The sequence below is a fragment of the Perca flavescens genome, chromosome 21, assembly GCF_004354835.1.
Source record: "Perca flavescens isolate YP-PL-M2 chromosome 21, PFLA_1.0, whole genome shotgun sequence".
NCBI classification, from domain to species: Eukaryota; Metazoa; Chordata; class Actinopteri; order Perciformes; family Percidae; genus Perca; species Perca flavescens.
This window is the reverse complement of record NC_041351.1, coordinates 6,961,296-6,978,798: the sequence shown is the minus strand read 5'-3', so window position 1 is coordinate 6,978,798 and position 17,503 is coordinate 6,961,296. Positions and strand designations below refer to the sequence as shown.

Here is a 17,503-nt window from a genome sequence, read left to right as displayed (position 1 = left end):
TTATATATAATAATAATTCATACATTAACATTCATGTTTACATATGCACAAAACATGCACATAATTAAGAAGAGGAAGGAAAAGAAAAAATGAACATACAGCACACAGGCTAAATACACACTCAAAATGATACTTCAGTAAAAGTACAGAAGTATTATCGGGCATCAAAATGGTATGTACAACGTGTATATTATATTCTTTTTTTATCATTAGTGAAGACATTTAAAAGCATGTTAGTGCAGTTTGTCAATGTGGAGACAATTTTAGATACTTTGGGGGTCAAGAGGGGCCCAACAGCAATTATTTGCCCCTGTGGCCCCACAACAGGTCCATCCGCCCCTGGTATAATACATGAGATTTCATGGCCAAAATGGCCTAAACTATAACACGTCTAACATTTGTGTTAGTTGCATTTATTTGACATTGTCCGTAAATGTGTGTTGCATAAAGGTTGTAGCCTATAAAGAAAGGCGAGTTAATGAAAAGCAGCACATGTGATCTGCAGCCTGAACCGACCTGTCACCTCAAGAAGCAGGAAGTGCTCGTCCCACTTTGTTTGGCAGTTTTATTTTGCGGAGTTTGTCGCCACTCTCACTTTAGATGAACAAGACTTAAAGTAGAAAAGGAAGCCAGCGGCGGAGCAGTTCGCTCTTCACACTGGAGTCGCGTTTTGAGGTGAGTGCTCATTTCACTCGTGTGTGTCAGTTGAAGTAATGCGGGAGGGAATTCCTCTCCCCAGCATAAACACCTTAAAGAAGCTTTCAAGATACGAAAATATGTCCACCAAGTAACTTTAGTAATACATGATCTCTAAAGTCGAAACCACAGTTTCCTTCTGAGTGATCCTTCCTTAATATTGTCTTAAGATGTGAGACATGTCAGGTGTAAAAGCTAATTAAACAGTAGCTGCAATTCGTGTTTCAAATATAAATGTCGCCTAGCTACCTACCAAAAACGATTACGATCCTGCTATTCACTCAAATTGATATTTGACCACAGGGTAACAGGTGGAGGAAATAGTCACATCCTCTGTGTATTTAAATAGCAAAACTGCAATATAAAAAGACTGCATTATGAGTAAAAGTAATGTATGTCAGGAAATGTCACTGTAACAATGGCTATCATGCAGAAAAAACTGTCCCTGTGAGTTATCTTATATTATTGGATTATTATTACTGATCCATTATTGTGTAAGTGTAGGCCTGTTGTAGCTGGTCGTGGTGGAGCTAATTCTAACCTTTGATGAGGTATAGTCAAATTAATAGAAATGCGTCATATTTTATAAGATCATTATATCTGTTGTTTGTAAAATCTTCCAAGAAGTATAAAGTAAATATACTGAGTTACCTGCAACCACTGCAGAATAATAATCCAACTTTGACATTTGACATTCTATTTGCCTACCTGTGTGTTTTGTTGAGCTTCAGTGCATCATAACCAAACCAAACAAACCAGTTCAGCTTATTCAGTGGAACAAGTCGAAGGAGTCCGAATCCATCTGTTGAGTTCAACTTTCAAAATAAGAATTACTCAAACCGACTAATCGATTATCAAAACGATTAATTTAAGAGTTGACAACTAATCGATTAATCGATTAATCTTTGCAGCTCTAATATATATACATAGTGATATTTGTTTATTTTTTATTTAGTCATCTGCAGCTACACACTATGCCTATATAATATAAACTATGGAATGTAGCTGCTGTGTAGCTGGTATGTATGTATATATACATACCATAGGTTATATAGGTTTAGTGTGTCACGGCAGATGACTAAATCAAAAATAAACTAATGTAACTGTATTTATTGCTACATATGGATTGCTGTAAAATGTAGAAACATTTTTAATACAGCTTTGGCTCAGGTTTCACAATTTAAGCACATTGTGAAAGCAGAATGATTCAGCCTCCAGTGACATTTCATAACATTACACAGTAAGTGTTTATTATTGCATCATTGCAAGAAATAAATATATCATATATCTATTTTATCCAAGAGGAGACGGGACAACACTGGCGATACTGAAAGCTAATGTACATTTGACTATTAAAAGCCAAAATCCAGAATATCTAAGATAATATATTTAATTGAATGTTGAATGTTTAATCACACAAAATAATGTCACTGTCTGAAGGTGTTTTTCTGTCACTCCCAGTGTGGGACCCTGTGATCCTGCTCACGTCCTGACATGTAGCTCAATAATGAGCTTTATTGGCCATTTAAAGGTTGTTGTAAAGAACTTCTGTCACATAATTCTAAAACAAAGTCTCCCAACATGGCTATTTTTTAATTGGCACTAAATACACACATAGGCTTTGCTATCTGGACAGCTCAAGGTGAAATACTGCAATACCAGTATCTGTTGTTCTCCCACATCAAACACACATTCTTTTCCAGTGACAAGCACTTTTAGCTGCAAGGTCACAATTTACTCCGCTCCGGAGTTGTTCCGATCCCGACGTTACGAAACACCTCCAATACTGCCTAAAATGTTTGTATCCGCGAATACGCGAGTCAGTGCCCCAATCCATGTAATTGACTTTATCTTTGACAAAATTAACAACTTCCATGGGTCAAACATATACATGTAATGATAATTAATCCTCTTAAATTTGTTCTGTAATTCAAAAACCGTGGGTCCAAACGACAAAATATTATGATCACCAGAGAGACAAAAGTCTGGCGAACGCATTGATGTGGTTTTTATGTTTGTGGTGTCAAACATATGGGACACAGAGCAGGTAACAAACAGGGAACCATCTGCATCCTTCAGATACTTTTTTCAGTTTCTGTTGGCAGTTGGTATCAAGAGAGCCAAAAGTGGACGTCTGTTGGATTCCATAGTTACATGTCTGCGACCGGCACAAAATTTCCTACATTTTGACCAACTATGATGTATGAAGGCAAGGCAAGGCAAGGCAATTTTATTTATATAGCACATTTCAGCACAAGGCAACTCAAAGTGCTTCACACAAATCATCAATCATTAAAGAACAAATAACAAAAATAGAGAGTAAAATAAGAATAAAAATAGTAATGAATACAAATTTAAAACCATTTAAGATACATTAAAAAACAAACAAAAAACAAACAAAAAAACAAATCCGTATTAAAATTGTATACGAAATAAAATACAAGAATAAAAATCACTGTTCGATAAAAGAATTAACAAAAAGCATTATCAAAAAGTAAGGTCTTCAGCCTTGATTTAAAAGAGCTGAGAGTTGGGGCAGACCTGCAGTTTTCTGGTATTTTGTTCCAGATATGCGGAGCATAAAAACTAAATGCTGCTTCTCCCTGTTTAGTTCTGACTCTGGGGACCACGAGCAAACCTGTTCCAGACGACCTGAGAGGTCTGGGTGGTTCATAAAGCACTAATAGATCAGAGATATATTTTGGTCCTAAGCCATTTAGGGATTTATAAACCAGCATAAGTATTTTGAAATCAATTCTCTGAGGCACAGGAAGCCAATGTAAAGACTTTAGAACTGGAGTGATATGATCCACTTTCTTGGTTTTAGTGAGAACTCTTGCTGCAGAATTTTGAATCAGCTGCAGCTGTCTAATTAGTTTTTTAGGCAGTCCTGTAAGGACGCCGTTACAGTAGTCAAGTCTACTAAAAATAAAAGCATGGACAAATTTTTCAAAATTCTGCTGAGACATAAGTCCTCTAATTCTTGATATATTCTTTAAATGGTAATAGGCTGATTTTATTATTGTCTTAATATGACCGTTAAAATTCAAGTCCGAGTCCATGACAACACCAAGATTTTTTGCTTTGTCTGTTGTTTTTAACAGGACCATTTGAAGCTGTGCACTGACTTTCAGTTTCTCTTCTTTTGCTCCAAAAACAATCACCTCAGTTTTTTCTTCATTTAATTTAAGAAAATTCTGGCACATCCAGTTGTTGATTTGTTCAATGCAATTTGTCAGTTTTCTTATAGGACTATAGTCCCCTGGCGAAGAAGAGTGAAAACTGTAGGGGAGACAGCAATTTGTTTGGAAAGTCTATGGGAAATTTTGCGCGTTTTTTTGCCGATTTCGTGAAAACCGTGCGGCAAATCTCTTAGAAAACACATAGTACACCATTCCCGAGCGTTACCTACGTGATGATGTGATTGATGAGTGTGAGTTTTAAGTGCATTACAGCAATTTTCTTCCTTTGTTCTTCTTCTTTAGACTGGACTTTTTCTTTTGATGAAAGTATCATGGTTATAGCAGCAAAAAACAGCAAATCCACAGAGGGACATGATCTGACCAAAGGGATGGAGGAGGTGAAAACACTGAAGCAGTTCCCTCCGTACGGTGCCATTACTGGACACTCAACGGCAGACAACTGCCCCACATGTCGTGGCACCGGGCGAATCCCCAGAGGTTGGTTTTCTGCCTTGAAAAAAATATCTTTTGACTGCATTTTAAGCCCCTTCAGTGCCTCAACATAGGCTGCTAACTGAGCCCCTTGTCCTCAGATAATTGTTTCATTTCACATCATAACAACTAAGGGAACTAAGTCATATGGAAAGTTACAAACTCTTTTTAGCCACACTTTCACATCGTTTTTTTGGTAAAAACAAAGCACGGGAAAGACATTATTTCCTTCTGTTTTTTTTGTTGTTGCATTGATAGGCCATGAAGACCAGCTAGTTGCTGTAATACCGTGTAATGACGTGAGGCTGAAACCCAGACGCACGTAAGGGATATATTTGTATTACAGTGTCAGCATGTTTATGTCTCTCGCACATGTTCGTAAAGGTTGCAGACTGTCATTTACAATTTAGCATGATCGTATTGCATTTCAGGAAGCTGTACGTGTGCATCTCCATGGTTGTGTGTCTCTTCCTTTGCTGTCTGATTCTCTTCTTCCTCTTCCCCCGGAGTGTCATCCTGACGCCTGTGTCTGTGCTGTCAGTCATGGTCTACTTCACCCCAGATACAATTGAAATGGAGGTCACCGTGAGTAATAGGAACACTTAGGCACTGCAGCCAGTTATGTGTTAATCTGTGCCACCTCTTTTTTTGTATCAAAATTACTTTACGTAGGAATAAGCATGTGCAGGGATTGTTTTTATGTCTATGGTACAGTAACTTAAAGAACTACAGTGCAGTGCTCTGCCCTACAAAGCCAAAAATACCAATTAATTAGTTTTCTACTGTATATGTAGAGCTTAACAGTGTGGTTCCGGAAGTGAAAATCCCATTCATTTTCTTCTTAAGGATTTTGATTATTAGCCATAATGTCGAAACCATGTTTTATTCATGCTGTCATGGAGAAGTACTACACTACCCACAATACTAAGCGTAACAGCGACGTCTCCGATTGGTCGACCGAGTTGTTACCATGGAAGTGTTTACTGCACCTGCGAATGGCTAGCGAGCTGCTACCACTTAAGTCTATGATCGTTTCTGTACACAGTCTTGTACCTTTAACTTTTTTGTGCGGTTTAAAAAAAAAAAATAAAATGTTTTAAGTCGACTCAGGCTTAAAACTATTTGTATGAGCATTTTCTGGAACGCCAATGGAGCAATCGAACTGGGGAAAATCACTTCCGGAACCGGAGTCGTTCAAAAAGTGGGCGGTTACTGATGAGCTCTATATATATATATATATATATATATATATATACATGACCTATAAAGGGTTACATATCTGTGTGCCAGTGAACTTCCTGAGCCACCATATTTTTATTGTGCGTGTCAAAACACCGTCCACACAGAACTGTCTGAATTGCATTCACATGACAATCTGTAGATAGCTGCTGTAGTTACGTGAAGGACAAAGTTCCCCGAGACTTTTTAATGATGAAAAGGTGTGTTGGTAGCACCTGACGAGCTGTGTGTGTGTGTGTGTGTGCGTGTGTGCGTGTGTGTGTGTGTGTGTGTGTGTGTGTGTGTGTGTGTGTGTGTGTGTGTGTGCGTGTGCGTGCGTGTGTGCTTCCTCTCCTAGAATCTCATCAGCATCTCCAACGAGAACTTTGTCCCGGTTCAGATTGCCGAGTTTGACGTTCAGGGTCTGGTCTCAAACGCAGTTGTGGGTAAAACCAAGATATCTAACATGACCGCCATCCCGTCCCGCTCAAAGACATCTGTGAGTTTGACACAGGAGGATTCACATTCAAAATATACCGTTGATGTATCTGCCATGCAATCATTTCTCACCCCTCGTTCTTTTGCAGTACAACATTGAAATCGACCTGCTTATTACCGACAAAGGCTTAAAGTAAGTCAGAAATATTGTGTCGTAAAATGATAAAATACTACGTCCATCATTGTTGTTTATTATACATCCGAATATGTCCACACATCAACTGCTTTTATCTCTTTCAGCTCTTACTGCAAGTCGAGCTCTATCAAGATTCACACGTTGTTTTTGGAGCTGCAGTAAGTGTCAATCTCAATCTGAAAATCTACGGAAGAGGCAGCCGCTTCACAGCATATCTCAAACCCACAGGGTGTTAAAAGGCATGGTCATAAACCACAACTGTAAAACAGGTTCTCTTAAAAAAAAAAAAAAAGCCTCACATCGTTTAATCTGAAATGTTCTTTTAAGATAAAACTAAAAGACATGATAACTCACACACGTACAGGTTTGGTTCTGTTTTTAGAATCCACTCAGAGATAAGTGGAATTTAACCACAAAAACAAATGTGGCTTTTTAATTTTCACCTGCGTTTTTGTTTGCACTCACAGCACACATTGCTGCTGGTGACCAGCTGCGTTTTTTGTGGTCAAGAGTTTCCTCACAAGCGTCTCAATGCGTCACATTCAAACTCACGGCAGACTGCAGTATCCGTGTGACTGCTCACTACAACTACTAAATATTACATTCATTTGGCAGATGCTTTTGGGCAAAGTGTAAATACGTACAACAGAAGCTTTCAGTGTTTGCTGAGGGAGGTACCCCTAGTCAGCTTGTAGCCTTCTGTATTAGTCATATCAAACCATAACTTGTATTTAATGTAGCCTATGAAACCTACAAGAGGGCACACAACAATAATTAAACTTCAGTAAACAGATTATTCAGGTCATATAGTCGCGATGAATCTTTTTTGCTCGGACAGAAAATCATTCATTTACAATAAGAGAATAAGTTACAGATGCATCGTTGCATTTCAAGTGTTGCATACGGTAACTTAAGGACACACCAACCAGACGGCCGACCCTCGGCAGAAAAGGCAGTTGGACTGATCAGTCTCCCCGAGTTGGTCAAAAAAGTGCCTCGGAACACACCGAAGCAACAAGACGTAATACGGCTCCATAACAGCAGGCGGCGCTAATCTGTATTGTTGCCCAAAAATGAAAACCGGCAGCTGATTGGACGAACGCATCATGTGGGTCTGGTTTCTCCGGAAATTCAAAGACAGACTGTCATGGCGTCTCGTTCAGAATAAGAGCTCATATTGTACTAAAATAGTTCACCGAAACGTGTTTCTGAAAACATTTTAAGCGAGAAATAAGCCGTGCAGTCGCTGAATCTATCTTCATTTCCGATCGACAAAGGTCAGTTTAAAAGATTATCGTCCGATTTTGAGAAACTCTAGTCACGCTCATCCCGCTCCTCGTTTCCAGGTTAGCACTCTACCAATCAGATGGGTCATTTGAGTCTGACTGCCGGCAGTGCCCGCCCCGCCGATTCAACATGTCAGATCGGCCAAAATGAAGGCCGACGGCACCTCGGATGGACGACGGCACGGAACACACCGAACAGACTCGAGGCACTGACCTCGCCAGACTGTCCAACGGCCGATTATCGGCTCGGTGTGTCTCGGGCTTTAGCCTACTTTGGATGTCTCGTGAAATTTTTATTCAGTGGAGGGTAAAGCACATACAACAACAACTATTCTTTCATATAGCCTACTGCACCACTTGTGATAACACTGCATTTATTTTGCCAGTGATAAAAGAACAGTTGAACTTTGTTCAACTGTACCGCATGAATGTTATTTATTTTTGGCTGCTTGCCACAATCTGAAAAGACAACCTGGATATGTTATCACCTTCTAAAGTTGTCATGGTGCACAAAGGGTTATTAAAAGGCGTGTTTCCACTGTACGGTACGGCTCTGCTCGTCTCGCCTCACTTTTTTGCTACCAATACTTTTCTCTTTTGTTTTCCACTATGGATAGTACCCTCAGTGTAGGCGGGATTCTCAGCAGATCACCATAGCGCCGCCACAACATCGTTTTCAACGCGACACTCGCTGAAATCTTTCATCGGCAACCAAACAGAAGAATGTCTGCACTTTGTCAATTGTACGACGTAATGTAAGTAGTGCACAGCGTAGTTTTGTGTGCTGCCATTTTTTTAATTTTTTTTATTTGGGTCGAGTGAATAAAAAAATTGCGGTCGCTAAAGACGGTAGGTTGGGTTAGGGTTAGGGGGTTAAGGTTAGGGCTAATTAAAAATGGCTGGTTTGTGCAGGATGTCCTGTGTCGTGGTAGTGACGGTTCTCTCTGACCAATCAGTGGCCTGCAGTGTTTTAGCTCAACCTTCTTGTATCGGCTCAGCTCGCTTGGAACCTCAACCGCGGTGATACCAAAGAAAGTACCAGGTACTATCCACAACCTTTGCAAATGGAAAACCCCCCAAAAAAACAAGTCCAGTCGAGCCATGCCGTACCCTTCAGTGGAAGCAGAGTAATTAGCGTTCATGTGGAGACGTATTTTAGCTCTTTTTTTTTGGTCTCAACCAACCCTCGAGAAAAACATCAAGCCCTTTTTGTAGGTTGGAAAACCAAAACAAAGAACTGAAATACACTAAAACATTACACACAGTCATTTGCAGTGTTGGGAACGTTACTTTAAAAAAGTAATTAGTTATAGTTACTCACTACTTGTTCCAAAAAGTAACTGAGTTAGTAACTGAATTACTCCATAATAAAAGTAACTCGTTACCAGGGAAAGTAACTATTTGCGTTACTGTTAAAAACAAAAGTTGCTATATGTTAAAGAATTTGGATTTTTTTGAGCAGTTTTCACAAGTCAGTTGAAATGAGTAGAACAGCAGGTGTTTGTACATAACTTTCGATATTTATTGCACGTCGACAGACAGCAAGAGGTTTATCCTGCACTTCAAGTATTATCTTTGTAAGAAAAGTAAACAGTTACACCATATAAAGTGCATTTAACTCTAGCAAGTTAAATCAAGCTCTCTCAACCTGAGACAACTGGTCAAGTAAACAACCTGTACTTCCAAGTGTTTTGTTCACAACAAAAGTAAACTTTGCTCCGAGTCCTTCTTTGCTAGTGGATGGCGAGCTATCATCTGTGGTGGAGGTAGCCTATCGGTGTTTTTGGCCACTAGCTTTGCAGATGCGTGTGTCGTTGTGAGATGCTTCATTAAATTAGAGTTGCTTATAACGGAAGTCGACAAAGTCTTCGCTCCTGGACATAATGTAGGACATTACATGCACATTCTTGCCTTTGACCACAATGAATTTGAAGTAGTGCTTATATCTCCACCTTGAAAATGCCAATTTTTCATCAGAATCAGAAATACTTTAATAATCCCAGGGGGAAATTATTTTTGTTACCACTCCAGGTATACAAACAACAAATAAAAACAACATCATATATTATCAAGACTTTTAACATATATAATAAAAACAAATATACAGTAATAATATATCAAATATGAAATGTACAGTGTAAATGTGCAAATAGTGCAATGAAAAGAAATGATTGTTCGGATTGCTCCTGACTCGCCATCTCTGCTGCTTCATCGAATCTCTGTTTAGCTGGTGTGTGTGTGTGTGTGTGTGTGTGTGTGTGTGTGTGTGTGTGTGTGTGTGTGTGTGTGTGTGTGTGTGTGTGTGTGTGTGTGTGTGTGGCGCGCGTGTGCTGGCATGTGTGTAAAAACACTGGCTCTGAGTGGCTACCATGAAACATGACTCTGCCTTAGCCAATCATAATCGTTTACCTCGTTATTAACCACCTCCTCACTAGCTGTGAGCCAGCGATGCGTTCGGATTACAGTTTATTCAATCAATGCATAGTAACGCACCGCATTTAACGTCCAGTAACGTTAACGGCGTTGTAACGACGGGAAAAGTAATTATTTAGATTACCCCGTTACTGAAAAAATAATGTCGTTACCTAATGCCGTTCTTTTAAACGGCGTTATTCCAAACACTGATCATTTGATCCATCCGCTGCTTTAAAACATTATAAAAACATGCTGGCTCCCACTGTCTCTCATGATGTTTTTTTGTCCTTTTTTCCACCAGAATGACAATGAATATTTCCTATCTCTCTCACATGGAGCAGCTTTCCTTGAACACATTTGAGTATATTGACTGTGGCACCAATTCAACAACCCCCCATCCTGTGAGATGATGAAATCAAAACAAAAAACACCAAAGTGGGAGTGTGAAATGATGAATATTCAGGCCGCATTGCACCCTTTTCCTCTCCTGTGTGGGATGTGACTTTGTGAGTGATAACTACTGTAAAAAAATGTTTATAACTTAAGAAAAACTACCAATGAATCAGAGTAGAAATACTCTGATTCATAGTCCTGAATTCACCATTTTACTTGATTAGAAGAACAAGTAGCAAGAGAAAAGTACCAAATAAGTAAATTTAGTTACATTCCAACACTGATTTTATTCTGTATGTTGTTTTAGCATACCTTATACTTTAATCAATCACTACAATGTTATAATTTAAAGATATAGATTATTGAAATACACTTATATTTTAGCATGAATGTTTTTGCTGTTATTTCTTCCAGATCTGTAAATCTATATAACAGGCAAAATAATCTCATAAAGGTTTGTGAAACAAGAACAATTTCTTAAATTCAAAATGTAAAAATGTGTATTTTAGCTTGAAGACGTGTATTTTTTCTAATAAAAATCAACTCATTTTTAGGCAGGATGCCATATAATGTGTAAATAGGATCTCTGATAATCTTAAAATAAACTGGCTTTTCGATTCTGTATGTGTTTGCTGGTACATTTTTGGTACTGTAGTAAAATGTGAATTAAATGGATCCTCATTGCATTGAAACTGAATTAATCGCTGCTGCAATTCCTGACGAAGATACCGCGAGGATCATTTTTCCACTGTGGGGAGAAAAGTCAAAACGGTGTGTACACAGACACGCAATACACTTCCCAGTTTATACTGTAACCCATGATGACCTCCTGACTGAAACTACCATTATGTATCCAGCTATGTCAAAACTTCTATTTAAATTCTGCAACTTTACTTTTGTAACACTCAAATGACGCGTGGGCGGCAGAAAATACGCACTATAGCTTTAAGTAAAGGATACAGGTACTTCTTCCATGATTAAACTGTGCAGATTCCAATCTAATCACAGAGTGGTGTTGTGTCGACTTTGATAGAAAACTGTTTATTCATTATTATTTCAGTGTCTCGTCAGCACAGACCAGAATGTCTTTTTTTTCAGTATAGTACATACAGAAAAAACTAAATAATCTACAATAAGACCCACATTTTTCTGCAGCTCTTGAAGTACTCCACAGGGTGGAGCCAAAGCTGTGTTAGACTGACAATAAAGCTCTGGCATGTACTGTAAGATGTAGCATACTTGTCTTAATTAAAGCAAATTACATGAATGTCTTTTACATACTTTGCTGATAATAATTGTGTGTCTATTTTCTGCTACTTCATACTTCTACTCCAATATATTTCATAAGGAAATACTTCATTACATTTATTGTAAAGCGGGAGTTACTTTGCAGAGAATATCATTATGTTGTGTTATTTTATTGTTAATTTCCTGCAAAAGGAACAGCAGCTGCAACATTGATGTGATGAAGCCATGAATGCATCAATAATTATAATCCAGTAATATTATGTATATATTGCTCTAAAGGAGCCTTCTGAAAAATGAGTACTTTTACTTTTGATAGTACTAACTATATTTTGATGCTAATACTTTTGTACTTTTACTTAAGTAACATTTTAAATGTGGGACTTTTACCTGTAACTAAGTGTTTTTTCTTTGTAGTATTGCTACTTTTACTTAAGTAAAAGATCTGAGTACTTCCTCAGTGTTTTCCCTGGGTTTATCGAACATTAGGAGAGGTGCGCATATTTGGTGGAGGAGTTTAAGGGTATTTCCTCAAGAAAATGTGATGTTTTCAATAAAAAAAATGCAATTTGACATCATTTTGGACCATTATTATCACCATGTCTGTGTCTAAACCTTTGGAAAAGCTGAGCAGATAATAAATGAATAACACTCAAAAGGCTTAAAGACAAAACTTGCTAAAGAAGTCCAACTACAGTCATTAGATCTGAGAACAGTCTTTTAGTTAGTTTGATGCGTTTTTCAACGTTTTTGGCACTTTTCTTTTGCTGTATTTCACGTTCATTCAGCTTAGGTGCGGACAAAAATGGCTCGGGTGCTGCACCAGACTTATAATGGCAGGGAAAACGCTGCTTCCTTCCTCCACCTGGGATTCTCAAACCTTTCACTGTAAATATACAGTAATATACCGGCAGCAGCTTCGCCAGTAAACTACTGTTTATTTACAGTAAGCATAAGTTTTTTTAAATTTTAAAGTGCTCATATTATGCTCATTTTCAGGTTCATAATTGTATTTAGAGGTTGTACCATAATAGGTTTACATGGTTTAATTTTCAAAAAACACCATATATTTGTGGTACTGCACATTGCTGCAGCTCCTCTTTTCACCCTGTGTGTTGAGCTCTCTGTTTTAGCTACAGAGTGAGGCATCTCACTTCTGTTCCATCTTTGTTGGGAGTCGCAAATGCGTCAGAAGCAGAGCATCAGGGCGTGCCATGCTAGCAGCTAGGTGAGCATTATAACGTGTGTTACAAAGTGACCACGTTGGTCTCTGAAGTAAAGGCTGGACTACAATAGAGCTGTTTGGAGCAGTTGGTGAACAGTGTTTTCTGTTGGAGATGGTAAGTCCCTTTGGGGTGGACTTTGGGCCTTTTCACTTTGTAAACCTATAACATGCACCAAAAATATATAACACAATAAAGGAAAGGGAAAAAGCCAAAAAGCATAATATGAGCACTTTAAGGTATTTTACTTTATAATAGACAGTTTCTTACTGTATTATTTGAATTTACAGTAAAATACCGGCTGCAGTGTAGTTCCTGCCTTTTCCTTTATTTTCCCAAGATGCATTGGTGTTAACAGTAAATACCTGTAATCTGTAGCATTCGCAGATCAGTGCTGTATTATTATTATTTTCTCCCAGAATGCATTGCCATTTACAGTATGATGCCGTAGAACATTAAAACGTTAAGATACTGTCCGATTTTAAATGTAAATTTACTTACTTTAAAGGGTTTACAGTGTGTTTTTTTTTTCACCACAGGCCGTGCAGTTCCCCACTGTACCGGCAGGGGGCTCGGAGCAGCCGTCCAGGTGGCCGTGACGTCACCAGGGCTTTAGGTGCTGTGTGCTCTCGTGCCTCTCCGGAGCTCCTCAGTGCTGCTGGAGGAGAAGGGGAGCGGATGTGACCGCCGGGACGAACCTAATCTGTTTACCATGGACGTGTTTATTGCGTGCGGATGATGTTTTCGCCGCACATTTAAAAGGTATGAATATGAACGTTTTTTTTTTAAACATGCATGGAGGAGAACAGTTTCCCACGTTGGGTATTTTTATTCTTGTGTGTAACCTGCATGCATTCTTATATAAGTAGCTTTAATTTGGATCTGGCCATCCTTTAAAGTTAACATGACAGGCTCTCTGTAGGATATTTTGAAGTTGCTTCATTTATTTGTGTTTGCACACACATGGAGCATCTGTTAATAACATGCAATATGAATATGATTTCGTGCAGGAGAGGAAGAAAACTAAGGTGGCTTTATTCCCAACAGAATCATTTAAAAATACACAATCGAGCAATAAAAACATCGACTCAACAAACATGACTGTGCATTTTGCCTCTATAAACAATATCATAATTGAATGATGCTCTTATAATATGTAGCCTCAGGATTTTAGGGCTCACCACGAGTAAATAATAGATATATTATTATACATTGCGTGTTTGCAGGAATATATCATATATGCAGTGTCTGTATTCTGGCCAAAGGCAGCTGTTTGATGGGTATCAGGATGTCAACAACAACAACAACTGGATTAGTGCTGCTGCAGCAGTCCTCATAGACATGTTATCCATCCACTGCATTGACATCAATCTGCCCCAAGAAAATCCTTTTCAGGTTTAGCAGTGTTAAGAGGATTTAGGCTCCAGATAACCTCAGCCACCCAATTAGCTGTTGTGTGAACCTGTAATGTGGAAGAAGAGTTACTGAAGTGTGCAGCCAATGATTAAATAAATGATGTTGTCTTACAGTACAGTGATAAATCTCAGGTGTAAACACAGCAGGAAATACCGTGTCGATAGGATGAAATTACATCAAGCACTTTGCCTCCACTGATAATCATCACTATCAAGTAAATTCTTCAGGTGACATTGTGAAATAGAAGATTGCAAAACACATATTCCTGAAGCCCCCATTGTCTTCTCATTAGGCCTAAATGTTAACTCTGTGTTTGTTTTGATAGGGTCTCCGGCACCATCTGATCCCATCGGCCTCTGAGGAGCAAATGCCATTCCACTGAAAAAGGATTCAATCAGGAATCTGTCACCTCACCAAAGTAGGTGTGAATTGCTGGCTGCAATCATGGGGAACCAGCTGACTGATATGGCTCCCAACACGTCGTTCCTGCCAAACTTCCAGTCTCTGCACGTGGTGGTGATCGGGCTTGACTCGGCCGGCAAAACCTCTCTGCTGTACAGGCTCAAACTGAAGGAGTTTGTAAAGACCATCCCCACCAAGGGCTTCAACACGGAGAAGATCAAGGTGGCTGTGGGGCCGTCTCGGACCATAAACTTCCAGGTGTGGGATGTGGGCGGCCAGGAGAAGCTGCGCCCACTGTGGAAGTCTTACACCCGGCGGACAGATGGGTTGGTGTTCGTGGTGGACTCCACTGAGCTGGAGCGGATGGAGGAGGCCAAAGTGGAGCTCCACAAGATCACCCGCACCTCAGAGAACCAGGGGGTCCCTGTGCTCATCCTGGCCAACAAGCAGGACCAGGATTCAGCCTTGTCTGTCAGCGAGGTGGAGAAGCTGCTTTCCGTCCATGAACTGAGCCTGTACACGCTGCATCACGTGCAAAGCTGCAGCGCCGTGGACGGTCAGGGACTCCAGCCAGGCCTGGAGAAACTTTATGAGATGATTCTGAAGAGGAAGAAGATGGTGAAGCACAACAGGAACAGAAAGAGGTGAACTCACGCTGCGGCCATGAGGAGATTTATACACCGTTGAGACACTTTAATGGGCCCTTTTAATGGGAGAACGATTTGTGCCAACAAAACAAGAATTACACACGGCCGCAGGGTCAGGAGAAATGGATTTGCTCATAATAATTGAAGCAGTATTGACATAGTCTTTGTTCCGCACTCCTGCAGCTGCCCCTCGAAAGCTCAAGTTATAGATTTAAAGGGAACCTTGATAGCAGTTAGTCTTCACTAAGTGCTTTTCTACCCTTGTTTTAAAAAAGAATGCTAGCAAGACATTTGCCTGTTAACTGTATAGGACTAATATATGAACACGTGTGAAGCCATTAGGTCCCTATATTATATAAAATAATCCTTCACACAGATTCTCCCCCACTTATTAGCTGTGTTTCTTCCACTGATGCTTCTCTGAAATATTTATTCCACATGTTTGTGTTTGTGTTGGACAGAGGGACTTTTCTCTTGTTAATGATGTGAAAAGAACCAAAGTTGATTGGTGATGGAGCTCCAACTGATATTACATTTAATTGCCATGGAACAGTAATCCCAAGTGCATTCCCCTCGTGGCCACAGAGGTTAAGTTTCATTTACTATAATAATAATAATGTTTATACAAATTGTACATTTTTGTAACACTGAAGACTTAATAAATCTAAGCACTGTATGGAACATTCATTGTTTTACTTGTACTTAATGGAAGTGAATTAAGGAATGCCTTGATGGTTTAGGTTTGGGCCTAAGAAATGGTTACAATGTTAAAATACTGAGCCAAAATATCTGCAAACATTTCAGAGTAAGATTTGGGCTGACAAAGTTTGTACTCCTTAATTATATAATTATCATAATTTGATATTAACCATAAGACTGTACTGTATACTGTACTGTATGTGCATATACAAGGGGTCCCTCGTTTTCTCAGTTCCTCTACGAAGCATCTTTATAGCTCACGGTTTTCTGTTTTGGTCAATATTTTTTTCTTCTTCTTTTTTTATTTTTAAAGATTATTTTGTGGGCTTTGTCTGGCCTTTAATTGACAGGACAGCTTGAAGACAGGAAAGGGGAGAGAGGAGGGACGACATGCAGAAAAAAGGGCCGCGGGTCGGATTCTAACCCGGGCCGCTGCCAAGGACTCAGCCTACATGGGGCGAACACTCCACTGGGCGAGCTAGAGGTCGCCCCATTCGGCCCACAATTTTAATGTTTGTGGTTCACTCCCGCTGCTCTTGCTTTGAGTCGAAAGCAGCAGACAACTTTTTTAGTGAAAAAGCTCTATAAAACCCCCCTGTGCGCTAAATTCCCACAATATAGCCCCAGAGATAGGGTACTGGATATCTGAGGCCAATACCAACGTTGATATTTGGCCAATACTCTGTACCTGCCCAGCACCAAACTGCAGACAGGCAAGGTTAGTTGGTTTATGTAGAGGAGCATTTAGCAGCTAAAGAGTCGGCTATTTCTCTCAGGAGTAGATGGAGACCAAAAACAGAGCTAAAGAGAGTAAATATTGGATTATATAATGACTTCCATCCATCTCCTCTCTATTCATGCCTGAATCAGCAAATTAGGTCTTCAGAGAGAGGGGGGGCTCCTCTCCTCCTCCTCCTCCTCCTCCTCCTCCTCCTCCTCCTCCTCCTCCTCCCCCACACAGACCAAAACAATCCATTTACTTTGATTCCCATCTTTTGGTCTGCCAGCTGCTGACATTGTAATTGCATCAGTTAGTGGTGAGTTGGTTCAGAGGTGAGGCGGTTCAGTCCTGCTGTGGGATTGAACCACCTGAGGCTCTGCTATACTGTACGTCTGATACACTGACTTCCATAACCAAAACAGATTGAAGTCATGACATTTTGGGTGGAGACCACTTTATTTAAGTCAGTGGCAGAAGTTTGTAGCCATGTTTATATGTTTTATGACCCAAGATAAAAACATCTGATCAAAGAGATGTCCTGAAATTGCTGTTTTTTTAAATATATATATATATATATACTGCATGTATAGCCTATATGCAGCTAGAATAACAGTAAAGGATGCCTGGTGAATATATTTTATATTTCACCTTCATGCTTTTTAAGAATACATGTCAAAGACACGTCACTGTGTATGGAAATACAGCTCGTGGCTGTTTGTTGTGCATTTACAATTAAAGGTTATCAGAACATCCGATTTCTGAAAGGTTGTGTTGTAATAGTTTATCATTGCTGCGTCATTTCATGATCAGCAGAAACCATTACATCTATTTGTG

General features: G+C 39.5%; 2 protein-coding genes across 2 annotated transcripts; both read left to right on the top strand.

Moving 5' to 3' along the window:
- Positions 1–498: 498 nt before the first annotated feature.
- tmem106a (transmembrane protein 106A) lies at positions 499–10,938 on the top strand. The gene is made up of 8 exons (XM_028568686.1): positions 499–675; positions 4,182–4,376; positions 4,629–4,692; positions 4,802–4,955; positions 5,947–6,087; positions 6,176–6,219; positions 6,327–6,380; positions 10,225–10,938. The coding sequence occupies exons 2-8, from the start codon at positions 4,211–4,213 to the stop codon at positions 10,331–10,333; spliced, it is 732 nt and encodes a 243-aa protein (XP_028424487.1). The 5' UTR covers positions 499–675; positions 4,182–4,210; the 3' UTR covers positions 10,334–10,938.
- A 2,487-nt stretch (positions 10,939–13,425) lies between these two features.
- Positions 13,426–15,822, top strand: arl4d (ADP-ribosylation factor-like 4D). Its single transcript, XM_028568119.1, has 2 exons — positions 13,426–13,546; positions 14,526–15,822. Exon 2 carries the CDS (start codon positions 14,645–14,647, stop codon positions 15,248–15,250), a length of 606 nt encoding a protein of 201 aa, XP_028423920.1. The 5' UTR covers positions 13,426–13,546; positions 14,526–14,644; the 3' UTR covers positions 15,251–15,822.
- The last annotated feature ends 1,681 nt before the right edge of the window (positions 15,823–17,503 follow it).